The sequence below is a fragment of the Molossus molossus genome, unplaced genomic scaffold (genome assembly GCF_014108415.1).
Source record: "Molossus molossus isolate mMolMol1 unplaced genomic scaffold, mMolMol1.p scaffold_m16_p_20, whole genome shotgun sequence".
In the NCBI taxonomy this organism is placed as follows: Eukaryota; Metazoa; Chordata; class Mammalia; order Chiroptera; family Molossidae; genus Molossus; species Molossus molossus.
The window spans coordinates 49,882,943-49,908,886 of record NW_023425356.1 but is presented as its reverse complement, the minus strand read 5'-3'; the positions used below and the strand labels follow the sequence as shown (position 1 = coordinate 49,908,886).

The following is a 25,944-nucleotide window of genomic DNA, read 5'->3' as shown; positions in this document are numbered from 1 at the left end:
CGATTCCGGTCAAGGGCACGTACCTTGGTTGCAGTTAGGTCCACGGCCCTGGTCGGGATCGAGCAGGAGGCAACCAGTCGATGTGTCCCTCTCACATGGGTGTTTCTCTCTCTCTCTCTCTCTCCCCTTTCCTCCCTCCCACTCTACCTGAAGATAAATGGAAAAATATCCTTGAGTGAGGATTAAATAAATAAATAAATAAATAAAAGAATTCTTAATATAGAGGATGAAACTGGCATAGACTTAAGGCGGTGATGGGAGCTCCCAGCATGCCGACGTTGGCTGGACCACTAAGTCTGATGAAAGGAGAGGAAAGGAGGTCCCAGTGCCACTTGCTGGGTCTCGTGACCTTAAGTACATACTTTAGCTGTTAACCTTGGGGTGATAACGCCCGTCCTTCCATTCTTCGGAGGCCATTGTGAGGACCCAGCGTGATAACGCACGTTTTCGAAACAGTGAACTTTGCAGACAGTGCCGGACAGGAGGGACTTAGCATTCGGCCGCAGCATCTGATTCATTCCTCTGTTATCTCGTCATCTCTGCGGATGTGGAAGAAACAGTGGAAGGAATTGCAAAACTCATTCTTTTAGTGACGAGCAAAGAATACATTGGGGCTAGGGCCTTAAAAACAGTTCTGGGAACGGATGCCCTCCTTAGAGGTACAATGTCAAGGCAAGACTGTTGGCGATATCATCTTTTCAAAAAAGGTGATTTAAAAAAGTTGAGAGAAGAAAGGAGATGTTTTAGAAGAACGGTGACTCATGAAGATGGTTGATAACAAAAAGAAATAAATGCTGGTGGTTTGCTCGTGAGTGACGTAAACAGCAGGGGAAGGTCCAGGGGCAAGGTGGTTTCTCTGAGAGCCAGAGGTGGGGACCGGCGGAGCGTGCAGCTCACGGGCAATGGAGAGGACACCCAGGGGCAGGTGTGCAGCTAAGGACATCACAGGAGGACTATCTGTTTAATGTGCAGTTGGCTTTTCCTTCGCTGCCTTGTGCCGGGTCCTGGGGCGCCCAGAGGAGCACAGGCCGTGCAGGGGGCACTGCCCAGTGCAGGACCATCCGCAGCTGACAGAGCAGAGGGCTGAATCTTCAGGACAGCTCAGTGGAGTCTCCACGCCGCTGCTGGGGCTGGGACCAGCGCTGCTGCCCTTATGAAGACCCAAACTTGGATGATCACCTGCATTTATGTTCACCTGCTCTTCGACCTTCTCGTCAAAACTGCAGGGGTCTGCACCAGCCGCGTAACCGACGATGTGAATGACATTACAAAACTGGTGGCAAATCTCCCCAAAGACTATAAGATAGCGCTGAACTATGTCCCCGAGGTGGACACTTTGCCTAGTCACTGTTGGATAAGTGACATGGTGGAACAGTTGTCCGTCAGCCTGACTGATCTCCTGGACAAGTTCAGCAATGTTCCTGGAAGCTGGAGTAATTACTCCATCATAGACAAACTTGTGCAAATCGTGGATGACCTGGTGCAGTGCATGGAAGAACACCTCTTTGAGAAGGTCCAGAGGTCGTCCGAGAGCCTGGAACCCAAGCTGTTGACCCCTGAAGAATTCTTTGGAATTTTTAGTAGATCCATCGATGTCTTCAAGGACTTGGAGATGGCACTGTCTGAACCTAGTGACTGTGTGGCTTCTTCAGCATCAGGTCCTGAACATGGTTCCAGAGTCAGTGTGGCAAAACCGTTGATGCCACCTCCTGTCGCCGCCGCCTCCCTTAGGAGCGACCGCAGGGCAGCAACAGGAAGGCCTGGCATTCCCGTGGAGCCCCCCGCCTAGGACGGGCAGCATGGCAGTGCCAGCATCTTTCCTCCTCTAACTGGCTTTGGTTTGGGAGCCTGCCCCGGGGAGAAGACACCACCCGCTCTTACCAGGGCGGCTGAGAGCCCCCCGAGGGAGGAGGGGGTAATCAGGTGAGTATGTTGTGGGAAAGAGAGAGAGTTTTAAGAAGCCGAGCGGTGGCTTGTATGAACACCGTTGCTTTCGTGCCTTGGTGGGTCCCAGTTCGTGTTTGCGTCATAAGTGCAGCTGCTTTAAACACATACATATTCCAGGTGGAGCGACAGACCGCGCGGTGACCTGCTCTTGCTGCCCGTGACCTCCATATGGGACCCAGAAATGGGAGCGGAGTGTTCTGCTATGAAACTGGCACCAGATGAATCACTTGTGCAGAGCTGGACTGCCTTCAGGGCCCGGGGGACGTGTCGTGTCGTCTAGGACCTGCGGCTGCCGTGGGAGAGCACGTGCCCAGCCGGCTGCGCGCCCCTCTGCGGGCTCCAGAAACGTCCGCCCGCTGCGGAGCCCCACGCTTTACTCTGAGTACACCCCGCAGTGTGTGTTACCTTGGTCCCTTCAAGTAGAGGTCAGCCTGGGTAGTCGGGGTTATCGTTTTCCTTAAAGGGACCTAGAAGAATTTTAAAGACAAAATCTCGATAGCAGACCTGGCCGATTTGCTCAGTGGTTAGAGCGTCAGCCTGCAGACTGAAGAGCCGCAGGTTTGATTCCCGGTCAAGGGCACATGCCTGGGTTGCAGGTTCAATCCCTAGCCCTGGTTGGGGTGCGTGTGGGGGGCACCAATTGGTGTGTCTCCTTCACATCCATGTTTCTTTCTCTCTCTCTCTCTCTCTCTCTTCCCCCCTCCCTCCTCCTCCCTTCCGTTCTCTTTAAAAATAAAAAAAATATCCTCAGGAGAGGATAAAAAAAAAAAAAGTCAGATACTCTATATCCATTAAGGTTTATGAATTAAAAATAAAAAGAGATCTCTATGTAGTTATGCATGTCAGTTTGCTATTGAAAATATAGGGCAGCGTTTGTCTTATTAAGAGTGAATATTACAAGGAATTCCCGCGATGCACATTGCGCCTTTAAACTAGAACTTGTAAGACACTGTGTGAATTTCCCTTGCCAATTTTTTTTTTTTTGTGGTCAAAGAAACATCTGAATGATTTCTCAGGACTTATTTTGAAGAAGCTTCTTTCACTGTATCATGTACGTACACATAAAGGAATCCAAAGCTTTCCGTGATAGCTTAGTCCTTATGATACATTGTTGCCATGTGCCAGCACCTCCAGGTGATCACTGTCCGTGTGGTGATACAAAGGGCTAGCTTTCCTTCCAAGGCTAAAGTCTGGGGAATTCTAGGGTGGTTGAATTGTAGCTTATGCTCACAGCTAATGCAAATACAACATCAGTATGTGGCCTTTGCTCTTCTTTTTGGACCAAAGAGCCCCAAAGATTTCTATGATCCCTTCCTTCTCTAAAGCTCTGTGGTTCCCCAAGCACTAGTCATTTTTTAAAAATAAACCCAGTGTTTTGGGAAGCTGCGTAAACTTACCTAGGCCCTCAGCCCACCGTGTAATCAATCAGTAATAGGATCAGCGATCAGTTTAATTGCTGAAAGGACCTGTCTCCGGCATGTGACATTGATCGTTTTGAGGAAGCCAGACATAGATTAATATGAGTCATGTGAGTGGGTCTTGAGTAGATTGAGAAGATTGATACTTAACAGTTCGGCTTGTTTCACCAATGGCTTCGATTTTCTTAGGCAAGGGCCAGTGCTGTTTAATACCCTTGAGAGTACAATAACACACTTTTGTTCTCAGCTGTATCTGGGTTCTGACACTCCAGGACAGGGTCCTGATCAATAAAGAGAAATAGACAATGCAGCAAGTTATGAAATCTGGCATGGTAGGCAAAGGGAGATATATTCTGTTTAATTAAATGTATTGGTTCATTGAGAGTTACATGGATTGCCAGTTTTTAAAACACTGACGTTCCATAAAGTGCACGGACAGTAGAAAAGGACCGAAAGTGTTTTGGATGCTAGGTGGGTAGGCATTAGCTGTGTCATATCTGCATTAAGATCAAACAAACAAACAAACATATATCTTTACTTTGTCTTATCTAATATGTGTTCTGAATATTCTTCTTCACAAGTCAGTGTTTCAAAATTGCCTTTTAAGCTGATCTCAGAAGTCTGCAGATTCTAAATTATACCTAAAGCTTTGTGCCTCTTTGGTAGAACCCACGTTTCTACAGACACTGGCTCTGTGATACACTGTTCCCGCCCAGTGATGTCAAAGTGTTCCTGGATTTTATATGATATAATGTGCTTACCATACTGCCACTTTTTAATGAGTCAGAGACAGATTGGTTGTTTTAAACTACAACAATAGAATAAGGAACCTATCCTCTTAAGAAAGGATTAAGTATGTGAAAAATGAAAATGTATGAAAAGTCAGTGTCCATAATGAAGTGTTTGTTGTTAGTAAGAAACATATGTCATTGTGCATTAAAATACTTGGGAGAAATTTTGTGGCATATTTTGGAACTCTAATCCAATTGAAGTTAAATTGACAAAAAAAAAATCTATTTGAAATTCATGGGTATTTCTTAATGTTTTTCTGCAGCTCGGTTTTGTTTTCAAAATGTAATTCCGATATAGGGCTTTTAGCCTTTTCGTATTTATGTCTCTTTAACTAAAAATTATTTTTCCAAAAGGCAGTTTGGCATAGCGGGATAAATGTTGGGGAAAATTGTAAGAAGACTTCATTCTGCTGTTAACTGATCCTGGTAAATCACCTCCTCTCATTGGGTGTCATTGTATCAGTGAAGGTTAAATAGAGCTGAAACTATTCCATGAAAAATATCCAGCTCTCATCTCTGGGAATAAGCAATCTGAACATAAAGTCTGCTGTTCTTGTTTGTAAAGTAAATAGGGTCCGTTAGTAAAAGTGAGATTCAGTCTCATGTCGGGTGAACTGGATAACACAAGAGTCGGCTTTCTGCTTTGCTTAACTTTGTCTTCGGATCACCTCTGAAGAATGACGAACATTACTGCCTTTTCGACAGGAAGAGATACTGTAAGCTGTGCGTAACATTTGGAAATGTACCAAATTGGGCATTTAAACCTTCTCATCTTCCTGTAAGCTAAGAGCAGAAAATGTAAGATGCTCGCAACGTGTTTCTGAATGCCAAAAGAGAGTCTAGAATCCATTTGGAAAGGGGTAATTCGTAAATTTCATTTTAAATTGGAAAGGGGTAAGAATTTTTAACTACGCTATCTTGTCTTTGAAACCATGTTATTTTGAAATGGGCATAAAGGTATACACATTCGGATTGGAATTCTGACTGGTTTGTTGGCGGCATCGCGTCACAGGACGCCTGGTGCTGTGGCTTTCCACGGACACGCCTTTGCTGGGGAGCTACAGTAACAGTACCTTCGTCTCCTAACAAGCTATCGTTTTAGAAGCAATCCACAGTGACATGGGCAGTCACGATCCTAAAACGTGTGCTAAGCTTTGCAAACAGAGAACTGCCAACTCCAACTACCTCCTTCTGATGTTTTAAAAAAATAAAATAACTGTTTAAGCGAAAAAAATCATAAGGATGTTCAGTTTCTTGATTTCTGAGCTGTAAGACTTGCTCAGTAACATTTTCCACTCCGAATGTTCTATTCTCCTAGGTCCTAAGGACTCGTGTATGGTCCTAGTCTCCCGCTTGCCATGATTTTTTAAATCGGGTGTGAATGTGTGCAGACATTTAGACGGGTGCACAGGCTTGTCACTCGCTCATCAGGCGGGAGCTGTGTGTGGTGGTGGGAATGTCACTACCACATGTCAACACTGGTGGAAGCAGTTTTATTATGGCCGAAGCTGAATTAAATAAAAAGGGTTGTAAAGTGTGATGTGTGTGTGTGTGTATATACTGTATGCATACTTTTAAAAATAGGTATATACTTACAGGTATATTTATACTGGTTTTGCTCAGTGGTTAGCACGTCGGCCAGAGGACCGAAGAGTCACGGGTTCAATTCCCAGTCAGGGGCACGTACCTGGGTTGCAGGTTCGATTCCTGGCCCCGTGTGCGGGAGCCAACCAATCAATGCGTCTCTCTCACATCGATGTTTCTCTCTCTCTCTCTCTCTCCCCTTCCCTTCCACTTTATCTAAAAATCAATAGAAAAATATCCTCAGGTGAGGATTAAAAAAAAGTCTATGTCCTGACCTTTTCTATAGAGGTTTGAATGTGAAATTACACTATATATACATATACTTTATTGTTCTAAATAAGGAACTTTATCACTCTAAAAAAGTAAATAAGTAAACGAAATGGAGCGGTGACTTTCCCGTGGCGCTGACCGGGTGCGCAGGTAACCACATGGCACAGTCACAGGCTCCGCCGCTCCGACCCTGGTCCAGGGGTTAGGCAGGGAGGCTGAGCGGAGACCTAGCTGGAGCTTTCGCAAAGGTCGGGCAGGCAAACCAAAGCAGGGTGCAGACAGGAGAAAGGGCTTTGTTTCTTCTTTCTCATCACAGCTTCTAGAAGAGACATGGGGATAAGGCCGCTGAGAGGCGGATAGGGAGCCTTTCCTACTGCTCATGCACTTCAGGGAGCCCCCCGGAGATTCCTTATAGGCAGCAGGTGAGCAGAGACGGACGGAAAGCCACAGGGCTCGTGGTGGAAGGTGACAGATGTGGGGTCACTCGCGAACATACCCAGGGTAGCCTCATCCCAGCTGCACGTCTGGGTGGCAGTGGCCGTCCTGATCCGAGTCCAAGCCTCATGTGTATTCCTCTGTAGATTAGGACTTAGCCGTAGTTTGTATATTCGTAATGCTACCAAGGGCTAAGACATAAAGTATAAGGAAAAATCAATGAGAAAAACGACAAGTGCCAGTCTCTGTTTTCCAAACCATCCCTAATTATTGCAGTAAGATCAATGAATGGAGCGATGACATTGAGTGCAGTTCTTCAGATAGCTCTTCTCACACCGTGTGGGGCCTACCCATCAGAGGGCCAGACGGGTGGTTGGTCGGCAAGGGTACCTTACAGCTTGCCTGGGCACCCCTTCTCAGACCTCCCTTGCAAAGCTGACACGTCGAGCCTTCAAATGAGCTGTTTACTGGGCCGCGTTCTCACTGACATTCTTACGTTCGAGTTCATTACAGCTCACCTCCAAAGAGAAGAACGGAGCCGGGCAGCAGCCCCCGGGTGCGCACACGCGTAGAGCCTGGCTGGATGTTGTACTGTAAGAAGGATGCTAAAAATAATGCTCCCCGTGGGGCTGTTTTCCAGCTTCATTTTAAGATCTTGCTTTTCAAAACGGTGTTCCGCCTCGTGTGGAAGTACTTATTCTGTGAATTTATAGAGAAGTTGCATTTCTGGCCAAGTAGAAACAAATGACTAGTTGCTTCATTTTCCTAGAAAACTAACAGATGCTTTCCTAGAGATAAAACATAATCCAGTTTATTTAAAATTGGGATGGCGACCTTCCTGTAGTAAAATTGGCTTTAAAATATGCATTCAACAGAACATATTTACATGTTAGAACAGTGGGTGGGGGATAAATGGGGACAGAAGGAGACTTGACTTGCAGTGGTGTCACACAGTACAATATACAGATGATAGATTATAGAATTGTACACCTGTAACTGATACAATTTTATTAACCAATGTGACTCTAATAAATTCAATTGAAAAAAAAAAAAAAAACCCAACAACAACAGAAGTTAGAACAGTGGTTTTCAGCTACTCCCTGACCCTCTGGATTAAAAAGAATTCATATGCAATTTTAAATGTCAGTTGAATTAACATATAAACAACTTCCGATGGGGAAGAAAATCAGTAAGTTGGTTTTTTAAAGATTTGGACACTTCTGCAAAGTAAATCAGAGACGTAAGTGACATAGCCTGTGTGTGTGTGTGTGTGTGTGTGTGTGTGTGTGTGTGTGTGTAGGGAGAAGGTGTGCATAAATCTAGAAGGATATCATTTTGGTCTTGATTATGAGAGAGCAATCACAGCAACAAAAATAGTCACACATCCTGAATGAAGGTAAAATACAGTGGGCATGGTTTGTAAAAGCCATTCCATGTGGTTCTTGATAAATCTGGTCTTAAAAATACATGGGTTCCTGTAAACCTTCCTGGCTGGCCCAGTGTGGAACCCTGTCCCTAACACAATGTTGTCCATTCGGAAGATGCTCCAAAAATGTATAACTCTCATGCCCTGGCCGGTTTGGCTCAGCGGTGAGAGCGTCGGCCCACAGACCAATGAGTCTCGGGTTTGATTCCGGTCAAGGACCTTGGTTGCAGTTTGTCCCCGGCCCTGGTCGGGTTCACGCCAGAGGCAACCAGTTGATGTTTCTCTCTCATGTTGCGTTTCTCTCTCTCTCCCACTCCATCTGAAGATAAACAGAAAAAATATCCTCAGGTGAGGATTACAAAAAATGTATAACTCTCAGAAATGTTACCTCCCTCCCCCCCGGGGGAGGGTTAACAGCTTTGTCAACTAGGTGCAGTGGTTGGGCACAGTCCCTTTCGCCTTTAGTCTTGCTGGTTTCGCTCAGTTCCTGACTTGCAGCCCTCCTCCCACCCCCTTTTATTGAGGGAGTCTCACACGTTTGTGATACAATTCGGTTGTTTTGTTGCATTCTGCGTTCCATTCTGGGATCCTCTGATGGCCTTGGTGGTTTTTCAGGATTGCATACATTAAGGTTCACTCTTTGTGCTCTTACAGTTTTATAGGTCTTGATAACACACTACAGTATGGTATAACCCAACTTGTTTTTGATTGTTTAATATTTGACTAAAAAAAAATCCAGCAATTTTGGATGATTCAAGCTAATATAACTTGATATTTCATGCAGGCACATGAATTAGTTACAACTTTCAAATAGGTTTCAAGTCATAAAGATAGCATCTTAAATTAATGGTTATATTTCATATATTTAGTAAACACTATGACAAAACGATAACTTTTCTGGTCAAACAGTCAAGGTAATGGTTACATTCCTTAACCTTCTCCAAATTATTTACACTTTCAAAGAAGAGTATGCATCGATCCGATGTATACCACCAGGGTTAGGGTTTCAGGCAGTGTTAACAATGGGTTAAAAAGTGCAGGGAAATCATGCTCTCCAGGGCCAGCCTCCCTTAAAGATAACTTAATGTATGACTTTTTCTCTTATTTCATTCTTGAACCTTCCTAGGTCTTTGAGCCCTCTTAAAGGGATCCCCAAACCACACCTTCTATATGAAACAGGTTCACGTTTCTTCATTCAACAAATGTTATTTGAGCCTCTTCCTCATGTGCAGCATTGTGTACGGGCAGGGTTCCCAAATGCAGACTGGTCACCTTCTGGGTGGCCGGCATGCTCTTGGGTCCAGTGGATCCAGGTGGCTAAATTTCACATCAGTTACAAATAAACGGCCATGACTCTTGGCTCCTTTTCACTCTGTCAAATCTGGACATTCAAAGTGAACCACGCAGGCCTCCCATCAGGTAGGAAAGCCCTTCCAAATGTCAAATTTAGATTTCATACTCTGTTCCTCTAATGAATATAAGCGACTTCCCCAGATCCACTTTTATCGTAGGAGTTTTTTGTGAAACAGTGTTACCTGTTGTCCTGCTCAGATGTCACCGAAGACCTTTCGTGGAGCAGAACGGGCGTCAGACTTGACGGCAGTAAGTGATCGCGCCTCTCTCTTTGGCTGAGAACCTAGATGGGCACATGCTGTTGAATGCTTAAACACCTGCTAGATGAGAAAAACGATGAATCTTCCCAAATCATCTCATTCATTCCTGGGAAGATAGCGAATCTACCACCTGATAAGAACTTCCTTGACTGTTAACCATCTGGCATTTTCTACCTTTTAAAGGTGAACATAATAAAAATATGAACTTTGCCCTAACTGGCCAGTGGGAGTCGAATTTAACCTTGGTTTTCTGACTTTGCCTTAACCTTTTTGTGAATAAGAACTTAGTTTTTAAATGAGTGCCTTTCTTGTTATTGTTTGCATTTTGAACCTAGCTTCACAAGGAAGCATTCTATCGAGCATGCCAAGATGACATTTTGTGGCCCATCCCCTGTGAGACTGAATAAGAGCAAGATGAAAAAAAATTTTTTTTAAAGTCTTTAGGATATAAATTAAAAAATTGAATATACTTATGAAGATTTAGAGATTTATAGAATTTAATCAGGCAATGACCATTTCATTTTCTGAAACTTGTTTTCCCCTCTTATTAAGGAGATGAATGTTCATTGAAGAATATGTAGAAAATACTGAAGCAATGATAAGAAAATGAAAATCTCCTATAATCTAGTTGCCTAGAAAGAAGTTTAGTACTTCAAACATTTTGGCATAGATTTATCTTATATTCCATTATGTTATATGATATAATTTTAAACTGTAGTTATATAGACATACACATACATGTAGATCATACTACATATTTAGGTTTCTTAACTTGCTTTTTCACTTCATAGTAGAGAGTGATCACTTTTTTTCACGTTATTAAGTCTTCTGCTGCATTATTCTTAATGATTAGTAGTATTCCGTTGTGTGATAGGACGGCCCCTCTTTTTGGATGTTGGTTATGCTATTGACTTGTCAGGAGGCAGCCGTGGTGGACTTTATCTGGGGCTGACATGAAGTTGCAGGGCAGGTGGGAGGCTGGGAGCCAGTGCCCTGGGCCCCGGGCTTGCTCGCCGGGGGGTAGGAGGGGGGCCTGCAGGCCGCCCGGGCCGGGTGCTCTCAGCCCAGCTGAGAGAGCAGTGGCCTCGTGGCGTCAGCAGGAACAGAGCCGGCCTCATCCCTGCGCTCTGTGCCGGGTCGGGCGCTAGTGTGCTGTCCCCCTGCTGGCACGTGACGCTGGCAGGCGGCCCTGCACAGGACCCGCAGCTCCTTTGGAGCTCTCTATTGTGCAATGCTGCTGAGTTTTCACGCCGAGGGGGTTTTGCTAGCGTGTTGCTTTTGGTTTCTTTCAAATGTGAGCGTGCCTTCCTCTGAAGAACCCGGAGAAAGCAAAGCGCTTTGGAGGCAACTAAATGCTGAGCTGTCCTTCCCCTCGAGCCTCCTGTGAAGGAACAGCCGCCTAATACAACGTTGTTTGCGTGGCCCCGCACCTAGTCCCCTGAGAGGTGAGGAATGAGAGGGGGTGGAGCCAGGGGAGGTTCATAAGCGGAATGATATTTGAATGGGGTGATAAAAATGGGTAGGATTTTGAGAGCAGTAACGGAGGTAGGAGGTGCAGAAATGTGGACATTGGAAGCTACTCAGGGTTTGTTGTCCTGTTTGTTCATAAAACATCAATTGCAGGCCTGTGGTGGAGCAGGAATTGCACTAAACTTTGGGCACACAGGGGTGCATTAGACATGATTCCTGCTTTCTAGCAATTGACAGATTGGTTGGGAAGATGGAAATGGTCAAACGCATGTAGTTGGATCTATAATGTAGGTTTCTCCAAGTAGTAGTTTGGAGTAGGGATATCAGGGCCCAGCCCAGGAGGGAATGAAGTCGGGTAGGGGCTGACACCCGAGCTGAGTCTCAGGACATGTGGACAAGGGGGAGGGTGCTCCGGGTGGAGGAAGCTGCCCGTGCAAAGTCAAGGGTGTAGGAAGGAAGGCGAGCATACAGGGCACCACTCAGAGTTCAGATGTGCAGCAAAGGAAGAGGCTGAAGTGGAGGAGGACTGGCAAAACATAGCTCATGAGGGCCGGAGTTAAGACAGTGAGGGGTGGGACAGCCAAGGATGCCTTCCAGAGTGGTACTTGGTCCGTCGGCTGGCGGTGCCTTTCGTGATGATGGGAGGTAACGAGAAGGAGCAGATTGGGACATGAGCGTGTTCAGGTTGGACACAGTGCATTTGGGGTGCCTGTGAGTTGTCGATCTAACGTGCAGAAGCCCGGAGCTCAGAATAGGTATTGGGACTGCGATTCACGAAGGGGGACTTCTCAGGGAGTGGGTGCAGTCGCTGAGGGAGGGCACGTGGAAGGAGAGGAGAGATGGGAGGGTGAGCGGAGGGGACGGCCTGAGGGAGGTTAGCCGAGACAGATGGGGGAGAGCTAAATGTCAGGAGTGGCCGAGAGGAGTGGGGACAGCTCTGGGGGTCCCCCGCTCTGAGCCATAGGACGGGCACCGCTGATCTCGGGGAGGGCAGCATGAGGATGGAGGGGGAGCTGGCCTGCGTGGGCGTGGGTGAGGCTGTGTGAGTTTAGGTGTGGCTTTAGAATCCTCTTCAGAAACTCCGTGTAGAGGGTGTGGTGAGGGGTGGGGGCGGGGACCCATGGGAGGGGATGGAGGAGTCCGGCTGCTTGTTTCCCCCCAAGGATGGATAACTGGACAAGGACCGCCTGACAGGGGAGGAGGTGAAGGCAGGAGAGAGCGTGAGAAGATGTAGCGGCTGCTGAGAGGTCTCAGAGGAGACGGGAGGGAGGAGGTCCTTCTGCACACAATGCGTCATCATGCCGAGACCTTGCAGAGATGCTGGAGCAATCACACACACACACACACACACACGCACACGCACACACGCGCGCACACGCACGCACACGCACACGCACACACACCCTAGCCACACGCACACACACACGCACACGCACACACGCGCACACACACGCACGCACACACACACCAGCCACACACACACGCACACACACACACACACACCCCAGCCACACGCACACACACACACATGCACACGAACACACACACCAGCCACACGCTGGGTCCTGGACGGGGCGGGAGCTCTCACTCTGTGCGTCTGCAGTACAAGCCTGTCTCTGAGTCTTTACATTTTTGGGCCCCTCCCCACCACACATAACATCTGAGAGCTTTTTAGCTTTCCCTCTCAGCCGACCCGACTTTCTGCCCCTCTCTTGTTCAACCTATGATCTAAACATTTTTCCCTGATGTGAGCTGATTAACTTCTGTGAAAAGCAGAGAATACAATTTCTCCACATATTTCTTTCGCCCTCTCAGTGACACGCTCTTTGCAAGTGGTGGGGCCCTCTAGAGAGAACTCGTGCAAGGCAGCTTGTTGGGGGGCTCTCTCTTCAGAGAGCAGGGCGTCAGGCTCCAGCCCAGTCACCAGTGAAGTCCTGTGACAGCGATGGGGCCTTTTGCCCCCGTCTCTCTCTGACTGGCCATGGGAGGGCTGAGAACCAGGCCCTGAGCTCCTTTCTGTCCAGAGAACTGGAGTCGGCGACGTGTGTCTCGTCAGCGCTTTGAAGTGTGTAAGTTCGGTGCACGGAAAGACGACCTTATTGCGACTGGACCTCACCGGGCCAGAGGTCAGAAACCCAAACAGGCATCGGACCCAGCCACGCTGGCAGCCTTGCGCGTGATGCAGTGGAGGCTGCCACCCGGAGCCCACTCACCTGCTCACAGCTGTCGCCGGCCGGGCTGCCTGCCGTCCGTGCCCCTTGCCCAGTGGGTGCGCAGGCTGGCTGGCACCAGGAAGGAAGTGGTGGTTAGGAGCAGGGGCACTCAGTATTCTGGCAGCAAAGAAGGACAGGGACACATGGGGAGTGCCTCCTAAGGGAACACAGTGCATGGTGCAGGGTCGCCAGGCCTCTAAGAACGTCCACAGTGGGCATGCCCAGGGTTTGGCACAGTACAGTCATGGATGCATCAAGAAATGTGTAAATACTCGGTACTTATGTTTTAAGCACGCCACCAAGAGAATATCAGCTATATAGTTTCCATCACAACAAAATGTTGGCAATTCAAGCGCCGGCTGGGGTCTTCCTCAGGCCTCGCTGTGGGATTCCCTGTTTGCGGGACGCTCGGGGCTCTGTGTTGCTTGCGTGGCTTGCGGGGGGAGGGAGCTGCGTGGAGGTGGCATGGGAACCCGGTGACAGGCAAAGGGAACGTCAAGAACGCTGTTTACGTCACTTCAAGTCCATGTTTCCGTAGCACATTAACATTTGTAAGTCGACGTTGCCCAATGTGATCATAAGTAAAAAAGTTAATGGCTAGGAATTTTCGAAAATAAGCCCAACCCCATCCCAGACTGTGTCTGACCCTGCAAGTCCACACACCCCACCAGCAGCAACCATTCAGCTCTCTTATTCTAAGACATGGTCTTCTTTCCACTTGCTCTCTCTCTCTGAAGTAGTGACCTGTGGCAGAAATGATTGCAAATCAAATAGGAAGGTTTCGTGAGAGTTTATCTACCAGTTCAAAGAAAGAAGTATTGTCACGATCCTTCGAGAATGGCCTGTGACCAGACTCAGGCTCTGTGAAACGAAAGTAGGGATGCTCCCCACGGGACGTGTAGCCCTGCTGACACCCGGGAAGGACACGCCTGGAACCCTAAGACCCCCAGGTTCCTGAGAAATGTTTTTGTCTTTAAGTGAGAGTCTGAAACCTGGGGACTTCCGGGCCCCTGTGCTCGGTGTGTCTCTGACAGAGGGTCATGCCGGGTGGCCGGACAGGAAGGGCACCGCAGTCCTGGCTGTGCGCTGGGGGTGCCCCTCGGTCCTCTCAGCCCTGCAGCGTATGTGATGCCGTTTTCTCCACAGACCTGGGCCCTGGGATTTAGAGAGGCAACGTACATCGTAGCCAAGGTCACATAGGCTGAATGAGCGGAAGGGCTGGGATTGGAACCCAAAACTTCCCAGAAGCAGTTGGTCCCTGTCCACCTCCCTGTGCTGCAAAGTGGAGACCATTCCAGGCGGGCTCTGTGTTTAAACACACAGACTCTGCCCTGGCCGGTGTGGCTCCGCAGTGAGAGCGTCGGCCCGGGGACCGCAGGGTTGTGGGCTTGGTTCCCTGTCAAGGGCACGTACCTGGGTTGCAGGTTCGATCCCTGGCCCTGGTTGGGGCGCGTGCGGGAGGCAACCAGTGTGCCTCTCTCACATTAATATTTCTGTCTCTCTCTCTTCCTGCTCCCTCACTCCCTAAAAATCAATGGGAAAAATATCCTCAGGTGAAGATTAAAAAAGAAAACTAAACCAAAACAAAAATAAGTACACCCAGAAGCTGACCACCTCCCAGCGCCTCCACGGCGACCACCCTGGTCCACTTCCCCATGTTCTGTCTCTGTCACTATCATCTCCTGTTTCTCTGTCCTCTCTTTGACCCCGACAGTCTATTCTCGGCCAAAGTGATCCTTTTAAAATGTAAGTCAGATCAGCCACTTCCCAATTCACACAGAGAAAAGGCAGAGATCTCGCAGTGGCCCCGGGACCTGGCCCCTCCTTCTCCCTCAGACGAATCTCTGCTCATTCTCCCTGCTCATTCCTTCCCAGGCGTCTCCCGAGTCCGCGGTGACACGCCCACCCCTTCAAGCCACTGCTCAGACCTCGTTTTCTCCTGAGTCGTACCCTGTGCTCTGAGCCACTATTTAAAATTGCGGCCCCAATGGGACTTAAAGTAGAATCATCTAGGATTTCCAAGCTCTTGGTAAAATTCTTTAAAACTCTAAAATTCACCCTGGCCGGTTTGGCTCAGTGGTTAGAGCGTCGGCCCGTGGACCAGAGCGGGTCCCAGGTTCGGTTCCTGCAAAGGGCACGCACCTCAGTTGCAGTTTGTCCCGGCCCCGATTGGGGTCGTGTGGGTGGCAGCCTGTCGATGTGTCTCTCTCACATCAATGTTTCTCTCTCTCTCTTCCTCCCTCTCTCCCTCCTGCTCTAGCTGAAGATAAATGCAAAAATGTCCCCAGGTGAGGATAAACAAAAACAACAACAAAAACTCTAAAATTCTCTGCTTCTATGTGAAATGCTAACTATTTCTTTTTATGTTGAAATACACAATTGGAATTTTTCTGAAATACCACAAATGCACACAATCTCAAGTGCCACAGTGGAGATTCGCAGTCGTTTTTAAACACTGGCCGCATCTTGTAAGAAATACATTTCTCGTTGCGACCAGTGCGTGTTTCCAAAACCGAAACAAAAGTTTTATTGCATGCTTAGCATTCTTACAAGTGATAGATGCAGATATTTTCTATTACATTCTATTCATTTCTATTATGAGAAATATGTTGGTCATGATCTATACATTTGATTTCATGACCCACTTATTGGTCACGCTCCATAGTTTAGAAATATTGGCCTCTTGTATCTCAAATGTTATTGACTCAGGAGATAATACATGAATCTTGTGTGTTAATGTCGTGAAATCAGAAGCTCTGGAGGGTACAGTCAAAGCTTCACTGTACCCTGGAGTTTGACATATGACTGTCAGTGAAGGTTTGCAGTATCAGGTTCAGATTCACGGAAGTAATATAGACTTGGTTGCGTGCATGTATAATTAAATCATTTAAAGTGCTTCTGTTTTGTTAACATGTTTTGCCAATGTTCGAATTCTTGTGTTAGAAATGCCACTTTCCATCCAGCGAATCAAGAGATTTCTTTCGTTTGTTCTTTGTCTCACATCCAAATCTCATATTTTCACCTCCAATCGATTGGAGTCTGTTTTTTTCTTTTTTAAACCTATATTGATATTAACTGCTAACAATGTGGAATCGGATAACTTGATACTGAAAAACATCATTTGTGTTCCACAATTTAAAGTATCACAAAAATAATGAACACAGAACCCTGCATAGCCTATCACATGTTTAAATATTTTAGCATCTTAATTTCTGAGCTCAGAAGACATTCAGTAGATATTACCTTTGCAATATTCTCTAACATAGTATATTCTCTAATATTCCTAATATGATCTTTCTTAGCAGCAAGAAACCCATATTTCAAGCTGTCTTTCGTCACTGTTCTTTTACATGCAATGCTCTAACCATATGAAATTATTCAGCCCCTCCCTCCCCCTCCCTCCCTCCCTTCCATCCATCCTCTTTCCTTCTCTCTGGTGTTTCTGAGCACCTGCTATCTGCCATACATGGCAGTGGGAGAAAAGAGAAGACAGTCCTTGCCTTCGTTGGCCATAAACTGGGCACGCGCCCCCAGGTGTGGAAGAGAAAGGAGGACACCCCAAGATTGCCTCAGATCCCAGGGTGGGGTTGGCTTCTGCGGATCCCGCTTGACTTCCAGCAGCAGCAGAGACCGATAGCACATTGGAAACGGCGGAGGCTCCAGAAGGCCCCGGTCAGCCTCACACGTTAAAGCTGTAGGAACGGAGTCTCTCAGAGACGAGAGCATGTGTGGAGGTCGCTGCTGGGACCTCAGCTGGTCTGGTGTCCATTGCTCGCTGTGCCTCCTCCCGTCCCTTCACCGTGAGAGCGCCCGCCCAGATCCCTGGCGTCAGGTGCGTTCCTACTGGCGTGTGCTGTCGCGGGCCTCCTTGCGCCCCACGCACTGAGCTGCGGACCGTCCCCACGACCGGCTTTGCCCTGGAAGTGCGAATGGGAACAATTGGAGATGCGTCAGCGGGAAGGCCCTGAAAGGGGCCCATTGAGCGCTAATAAATGCCTCCGCTCATGGGAAGGGAGGGCTTTTCTCTTCTGAGTCTCTGAGCTCTTTTCACTGGGGCTTTTAAGTGGCCAGAAATAACACTGCCACACGCTTGTGGAATATTCTAGATGCCAGGGGGTCATTGCCCTCCCCGTTGGAATCACGCGCACTGTGGCTGGAATGCGTGTTGATTCTTAGTCGGCTGAAAGCCCTCACTCCAGGGTTTTCATTAACCTTTTCCATGGGCTTTAGAGAACGAAGCCTCTAGGTGGCTGGCGACTTTGAGGAAGCGGATGAAAAGGTTAAAGTCATAGGTGTTTATTTGGACAGCTTTGCCTTTGGACAGCTTTCACGCCACCCAGAATCTTAGACACACGGTGGGACGATAGAACCACGTGCCCATGGCCAGCAAAAGGTAATCGCCATTTGTTGCTATGGGGATAGAGTAGCTTCTGCAACAAATTTGGGTGTTTCAGGGTAATTTGCTACTATTTCTTTTAAAAAATCTTTTTTTTTTCCTATATTGATTTCAGAGAGCGAGGAAGGGAGAGGGAGACAGAGATAGAAACATTGATGATAGAGAGAACATCAATTGGCCACCTCCTGCATGCTCTGCACTGGGGATCGGGCCTACAACCTGGGCATGTGCCCTGACCGGGAATTGAACTGGTGACCTCTTGGTGCCTGGGTCAAGGCTCAACCACTGAGCTGCACCAGCCGGACACTTGCTACCATTTCTTCTAAAAATAAATGGTAATAATGATGACGGTGATGATGATGGCAGCTAACACTTTTTTGACCACTTACTGCATGATAGGTATGACTGTAAAAACTTCGACCTTCTTGCTGATTTCAAAATAAACAGATGCTCTGAAAACGAAATATTATTTTTGGAACTCACTTGGCAAAACTCATACTGACCTAAACTCATTACAGGCAAACTTGAGCGACCTGAGGTTCTCCATCGTCCGTCTTGTCTCTGTCAGTGCGAGCACACGTCTGTTCGCCTTGCTAGAGAAATGGCAGTGAGTTTGACGGCAGGGTGATGCTCAGCTCCAGCGCCCAGTGTGAGTTCATGCATCGTCGTTGCTTCCTCGAGTCAGAGGCCTGAAATTGGTGCGCAGTCCCTTGGGAACCAGAGTTCTGGGGATAAAAGGCTTGTGTGGGGGAATCATGGACGAGGCTTCTAGAATGTTAAGAGGGTGTGGGATCCCAGGATCCACTTAAATCCCTCTTCGATACTTGGTCAGATTCCCGTTCTTTTAAGTAATAGTGTGGCTGTGGCTCTATGTTCGGTTTTAGTGGCGAAACTAACCTGTTCTTTTTTGGCTTCCAACAAGGCACCTGATTTTTCTTCCAGTCTCTGAGAAAGAGTGGGAACAGAAAGCACAGTGTCGACTAGGGAAGCTTACTCCTGCTTCGACACCTGCTCGTTCCCTCCAACCCCCCCGCCAAGGAACTGGAAATAGACGTTCAGGACCAAGGACAGTAACTGGGCCATGCTCCAAGTCAGGCCATAGTAGGGAAGGTGCCCTCGTCATCGGGTCAGTGTCCTCTTGCTCCTAAGCCAAAGGCTCCCTCTGCTCCAGCCCATGTTTCCAGGGTTGGGAAGGGGATGTATTGGGGTGTGAGGCAAAGCCATCTGGCCTTGTCCTTCCCACATAATCGCTTAGAAACCCTAGAAGGGATGACGGGTAGCATCGCATGCTTAGCATCCTGGGTTCTCTTACTCTTCTTTGATCGATTGCACGTGTTCTCAGTGGGGTGCCGGCCGATCCTGCCCCGAGGAAGGGAAAACTTTACTCTGCTTATGTATAAAGCACAGATATATCTACAGTGTTTATATCTAGTGTATCCGTGTATCTAAATGTAAGAGGGAGAAATTCAACGGGAAAATGTCTAATAAGGCCCCTTAGGGGGCCCTACTGGAAAGAAGGCGGGAAACACGATTCTGAAGCACAGCGTGCCTGTCCCTCCTCACTCTCCCCGGGCCCAGGGCTGGCTCAGCCCCCCCACCGTCCCAGACGCCTCGCTCTTCCCTTTGCTCTGCCCGCCTTAGCCCGCAGCTCCCATCTCCAGGTTGCCTGTGGCTTAAGACGGTTGCTGCCGCTCCCGTGTCACGTACAGGTGGCGGGGAGAAGAGGGACGGGTACACATCAGACCCTTTGGCCACCGCTCAGCCGGGTCTAGTTACGTCCTACTGACTACAACAGGCCTGTGGGCTTGTTTGCAAGGGAGGCTGGGAAACGTGGATTTATTGGTCTGTTTATTCTTCAGCGTCGGGCACATTGCCACGCCCAACAGAATTGGGATTCTGTTACTGAGGAATCTGGGGAAATGGACACCAGGCCAGCAACTAGCCTGTCGTTTGCGGTCTCTTGTCATTCATTTGCCTGGCAGCCGCCCGGGGTAAAGCGCCGTCTCTCCGGACGAGAGCGACAGCAAGGGCCTCTGCCTCGTACTGCGACTCACGACTCTGATGCTTCAATTCTTGACAGGCTGACCCTGAACAAGCACGAAAAGTGGAGCAAAGCTGGAGGCTGGTTCCCGAGAGTTCGGGGGCCGAACACAGGGCGCCGCCGACGCGCTCGCTCCGTTCCGGGTCTCGGGCTCGGAAACGGGCGCTTTGTGAATGTGGCGGTGCGAACACGCGTTACCCATCGACTGGATTCCACGGGACCGTCTCGCTTAGACAGTTTATTCTGTGAATAAAAGGCAAACGCTGACATTTCTTAGATGCTAAGTGAGATGCTTAGCAAACTAAGTGAGCGAGCCCCCGTTCCCCTGTGGGGTCTGTGGCTGTGCCCAAACGAAGTCCTGCCGGTGCCCACCACAGACTTCAGGTTGTGGGGAACCGATGGCGCCCGGCGCGCTCTGTTACCAACCTGCCAGCCTCAGTGCTGGCATCGTACTCGGGGCGAGTTTAGGGGAAGGAGGAAGCCGGCAGGGGAGACTCCCAGTGACGCTGTGGACGTTGGCAGCAGCTTCCTCCAGCGATCTGAGGGGCATGGTGCCGCTGCAGAGCCCCGGGTCTGACCCTCCGGCACAGAGCCGCCTCACGGTCCTTTGTGTCCTGGGTGTGGAACATGTGACCTCAGTGCTTCTGGGGGCAGGGGTGGCCGGAGTTGGCAGTGACTCATCTGTCTCTGTTTTTCTCTCAATCTGTTTCTCTCTTTCTCTTTTCCGTCGCAAATGGGGTTATCATTTTGAAGGGCTGAGAGAGAGTAATTGTACAGGGATTATGTTGGAGCGCATCAAATTATATGTTGCAGATATTTTAGAAGAGATTTCTCTGCTTTTAAGGAAAGATTTTTTTTTTTCCCCAAAGCATCTTGGCTCTAGGATGTTTAAATCACCATTTCCTTTCAACTAATTCCATGTCTTTAGACACTTAGTAGTATCACCTCACCCGATGTATTTTGGACTTGGATGGATCGTGCTGGATCTTAAACGTTCATGGTAAAGGCCTTCATTGAAATGACCTCAGCAAGTGATTGGTAAATTGAAAGTTATCTTGCCTGCTCTTCCTGTTGATATAAAATGCCACTGAGCTGTCCGCCTGTTGGGGAATCAGACATAGGATTGTTGTCCTTTCCTGGAATGAGTATACGGGGCAGGGAGAAACCCTCCTTAGAGGGAGGCAGCACGTGTTACACACACATACTTACTGCTGGGCACTGAAGGAGGCCCTGGCGGGCCGTGGGCGAAGGAGCAGACATGGAAACAGATCAGTGTGACTGTGTGTGGAGCTATAGAAGCACGTACAGGGGCATTTCACAGAGGCGTCTCATGGGCACTGAAGGTCAAGCAGGAGTTGGCCAGAGGGAGAAGTGGGGAGGGGCAGGCCAGGAGGGGAGCCGAGCCTGGAGTGTGCCAAGGCACCGAGGTGAGATTGCAGAGGCGGCCACTAGGGGGCAGGACTCTTTCTGCTTCATTTTCAGTTTGGAGTTCATGCGAAAGACAACGAGGTGGCCCCCAGTTTGGCTCAGCGGTTAGAGCGTCGGCCTGCGGTCCAGAGAGACCCGGGTTCGGTTCCCGCTAAGGGCACGTACCTCGGTTGCAGTTTGTCCCCGGCCCTGGTTGGTCGTGCAGGTGGCAGCCACTCGATGTGTCCTTTTCACGTCGATGTTTCTCTCTCTCTCTCTCTCTCTTCCTCTCTCTCCCTCCCACTCTATCTGAACAAAAAATGGAAAAGTGTCCTCCGGGGAGGATTAAAAAAAAAAAAGACAACGAGGTGTCATTTCATGATTCAGGGTCTGGAAATGATGCGATGGGATGTTGGTTACTGTTGCGGTTGGCTTGGAGGGTGTTCACACAGGGAAAGGAACTACACCCTTTATCTAGATGATTGTTGGTGATCCCTGGGGTGGTGATTGAAGGAAGAGGAGGGGACGCCCATCATTGCAGGGACGCTGAGAAGGTAGAATCAGCAGGACCTGGGGACTGATTGGGAGCCTGAAGACAGGATGATGGAGGATGGGTGAGTCCCGGTCCTTGCCTGGCTGGATGTGACGCCGTGGGCTGTGACCGAGAATTAGGGGTGGTGATGATGAGTTGAACGTAGAGAGTGGCTTTGAGACACCTCAGTGGAGATATCTAAGAGGCTACTGTGACTTTGGGGGTACCTCTGACGTCTGGTATTTGGCTTATCCCTCCAGAGCCCCTCCTCCATCTCTCAGTCGGTCCTACACCTTTCAGGGGCCCATCAAGTGGTATCTTCCAGAGCCGTAGTCATCACCCCTCTTCTCTCCATTCCTGCTCATCCGCTCTCGTGGCCTCAGCTTCCCGCTCCACTGATGACCGTCACATTATCTCCGGACTGGATGACTAGCCCAAGGTCCGCTGCTCAGTCTAGCTGTGGGCTTGTCTCCCTCTACTGTTCTGCAAGCACCTGGAGATGAACATGTCCAAACATGCTCCCGCAGCTCCTTCCCCCATTTCTTTTGCAATGTGGTAAAGCCTAATGGTCAAGAGCTAGAGTTACCTCTCTAGGGTTGAGCCCTAGATCTGTCACGTACTAGCTTTGTGACCTTGAGAAACTTATGTGGCCTTTTCGTACCTCTGTTTCCTCATCTCTGAAGTGAGAACAACAATAGCACCTACCTCATAGTGTTGTTACGGGGATCAAATGAGAATGTGGCTGATGCGTGGTCCACACCAGCTACATATCGATTATAATCTGATCTTTCTGGATTTCTTATTCTGGTTGACGGTACCTCTATTTGACTGGCTACCCAAATCAGGAATGTGGGATTGGTCCCGTCTCCCCCAAGCGTTCATTCTGTATCAAGCAATCATCAAGTCCTGCTGACTGTCCATTCTCTCTGTCCTCTCCCCATCTCTGCCATTACTGCCTTGGACTTAACCTTCATCATCTCCTTCCTCAGCAACCTAATCTTGTTAGCACCCGGGTTGTCCTTTGTCTCTCTCCTTCGACATTCTCTATATCGTCCCTAGTGATTTTTCTGAAATGCACATCTGATCACTTAAAAATCCTTCACAGGAAGAAAACACACAAGTAGAGGCCTCTAGGATCTGCTCCCGCCTCCTTCTTTATTCTCCAAGCTCTCCTCCACCTCGTTCTGACCCCCTTTAGTATTTAGTTTCCTGATGTTCTGTGTTACCTTGGCCTTCCACGCCTTTGCACATCCGACCCCCTGTGGGATGCCTGCTACCCGGGTCCCTCTGACGTAGCTCCTGGCTAGTCCCCCGAGCAGCAGAGAGAACGCTCCACACTGTGTCCCTACTCCAGGGGCTTACCCCGTGCACCTGTCATGCTTAGTGTGCGCATTGGAATGTCGTTCTCCTGCAAGACGAAGCTTCTTTATTTTTGTTTTTTTATCCTCACCCGAGGACATTTTTCCATTTTTTGTTCAGATGGAGCGGGAGGGAGAGAGAGGGAGAGAGAGAGAGAGAAACATCGATGTGAAGGGACACATCGAGTGGCTGCCACCCGCACGACCAACCAGGGCCGGGGACAAACCACAACCGAGGTACGTGCCCTTAGTGGGAACCGAACCTGGGTCTCTCTGTACCGCAGGCCGACGCTCCAACTGCTGAGCCAAACCGGCCAGGGCGAAGCTTCTTTATTTTTGAAAGAATCCGCTACATGAAGTAACTTCCAGAGTATATGGTTTATGGCTCTCGTGTTTAGTCAAGGGAAGATGTTAAACATTTATTTGTTGAGATCATCTGGTTAGTGATATTTATGTCTATATGAAGAAAAACATCCCTGTGGTTATTTAGTTGCACTAAGGGAGGGACACTCCTTTTTAGCTTTGTCGATGCAGTAGGGCCTCTCCTGTTTTAGGCTTCCACAGGCCAATCAGTTCCAGGCGGAGCCATACTATTTCTTGGTAACCAAGTCTCTGGAAGAACCAATAAGAAATAAGAAATATCATCATGATGGTTCTTAGACCAAAGCACGGGAATTGTTCTCTGCTTTGCATGCCCGAGTCAGGAAACTATGAAGAAATGTGACTTATTGCCTGAAGCTCAGCTGTAAAGACTGTGCAGAATGATGCTATTTTTGAGGTGGATTGAGAGAGAAGAAAAGCACTTGCATTGTAGCTGCTCTGCGGCCTAGAATGAAAAGCACTCCGCTCATAAATAAGGCATTCGGGCGACAGCACGGAGTCCCCGTACTCACGGTCCGTCTTCTGATTACTGTTCTCTTCTTCCCGCAAAGGTCCTTGCTGGAGGAAAACGGCATGCAAATTTTCTTTTTGTACATATGTATTAGACCATAAACAAATATATGTACAGTTTAAATCCAAAGTAGTACTAAAGGCACAGTCATGATTTTTTTTCCCCTGCAATAATTCAGCAAAGTAATTTTCCCAGAAGGTGTACTTATGGGAGAAAACCAGCCACCTTTGCACAGAACATAATGCATTTCAAATGGACGATGGCACTCAGTGCCAACTGAATTATTCATGGTTGTCTGTGTCAGGCCTCGACTCCCTGTCGATGGGGCAGGAATGAGCACTGAGCTTTCCCAACCAGTGCAACCAGCCAACAGCAAGGGGATGGTTCCGGTGGGGGCCGAGGCCCCTCACCTCCAAACTCCGTTCATGAAATGTTAAAATGCTGTATGGTTTTGTTCGTTTGTCTTGTAGATAAGAGAAGGCTACACTATCAGGGGAAATACACTGTGGCTATATTGTAGCAGTACAGGACATAGTAACAGGACTGTTTTTTCCTCTGGTACGTGGGTGTTTGAAAAGTTGCCATATGGTGCATTTCCTTTGAGCCACAGGATCATCTCAGTTTAGTAGTAAAAGAAACTGCGGTTCGGAGAGAGTCTTGCCCACTCACTGGTAGGGCTGCGACTCAAGGCCAGGTTCCCTGTGTGTCACTGGCCGGCTCGCCCCTTGGCTTCCCTGCAGGAGTGTGCGGGGCATATGGTTTCCAAGCTGCTGCTGCTGAGCTCTCAGCACGACCAGTGCTTCCTGGATGCCAGGTCAGCCGCTCTCTGCAGGGGCGAGAAACCCCCCCTACTGTCCTGCGAAGTCAGGGGAGACCTCCGGTCAGCAAGGTTTGGTTACCAAATCTTTGGACTTTGGCAGGACTAATGGAGCCATGAAGGGGGCCAATGAGTGTGAATTAGTAAGAGGGGGCCTGGATAGCTGAGTCTGTTTATTTCTCCGACTGCAATGTTCTGTTTGCTGAATAAAAAAGTAAACAATTAGCCCTGGCCGGTTTGGCTCAGCGGTTAGAGCATCGGCCAGCAGACCAGAGAGACCCGGGTTCGGTTCCCGCTAAGGGCATGTACCTCGGTTGCAGTTTGTCCCCGGCCCCCGTGGGGGTCGTGTGGGGTGTCCCTCTCATATCGATGTTTCTCTCTCTCTCCCTGTCTCCCTCTCTCCCTCTCACTCTATCTGAAAATAAATGCAAAAATGTCCTCGGGTGAGGTTAAAAAAAAAAAAGTACACAATTAGATGCATCTGTGGACTTTCTTTTCAGCCAAACACATGATAGTTATTTGCTATTTAAAATTTTTGATGCAGCCCTGGCCAGTTTGCCCAGTGATTAGAGCTTCGGCCTGTGTACTGGATCTTGGTTTTGATTCCTGGTCACGGGCATGCACCTGGGTTCCAGGTTTGATCCCTGGCCCTGGTCCAGGTGAGTGCAGAGGCAACCAATGGATGTATGTCTCTCACATCAATGATGTTTCTCGCTTTTCCCTCTCCCCTCCCTTCACTCTCTCTAAAAATTAATAGAAAAAATATCCTCTGGTGAGAATTAACCAAAACAAACAAACAAATAAATGTTTCATACATTCTGGTTTGCTTTCATGATATTCAAAGGGATTTTAAATATACGGTCATAAGCATGAGTTGAAACAGATCCTAGCACAAAGGTATTAAGTAACCTCCGCCCCCCTCTTCTTCCTTCCTTCTTCTCTACCCTACCTTTTTAAAAAACGAAAACATTTTATTGATTCATTAAACAGCATTAAGACGTGCATTTCTCGTTGACATCTCTACAACCTGAAACCTCACCCAAGGTCTTAATAGCTCAAACAGATGCCCTCAGCTCATTTTTCTGGAGTGTTCTCTCTCTCTCTCTCTCTCTCTCTCTCTCTCTCTCTCTCCTCCCTCCCTCCCTTCCTTCCTTCCTTCCTTCCTCTATTTGATTATCAAATTAATGTCTTCCTTTTTGGTTGCAGGCACAGAAGAGATGCTCTGTCTAATGTAATTACATTTCAATGGTTACTGAAACCACCCACACTGGCAAACACTCCGACGTGGTTCTCGGAGAAATGATCGGGTCTTCAGTTACGTGCATTCAGACATG

The 25,944-nt window shown here is 48.3% G+C and overlaps 2 protein-coding genes across 5 annotated transcripts in view; both read left to right on the top strand.

Moving 5' to 3' along the window:
- Window positions 1–25,944, top strand: part of DNM3 (dynamin 3) — a 384,567-nt gene that overhangs the window by 31,399 nt on the left and 327,224 nt on the right. The window lies entirely within an intron of this gene.
- Window positions 1,154–1,789, top strand: LOC118637611 (kit ligand-like). The gene has a single exon (XM_036273175.1). The coding sequence runs from the start codon at window positions 1,154–1,156 to the stop codon at window positions 1,787–1,789; it is 636 nt and encodes a 211-aa protein (XP_036129068.1).

Coding starts and splice junctions, on each gene's coding strand:
- LOC118637611 (XM_036273175.1), top strand. CDS start 1,154: ATGAAGACCCAAACTTGGATGATCACCTGCATTTATGTTCACCTGCTC.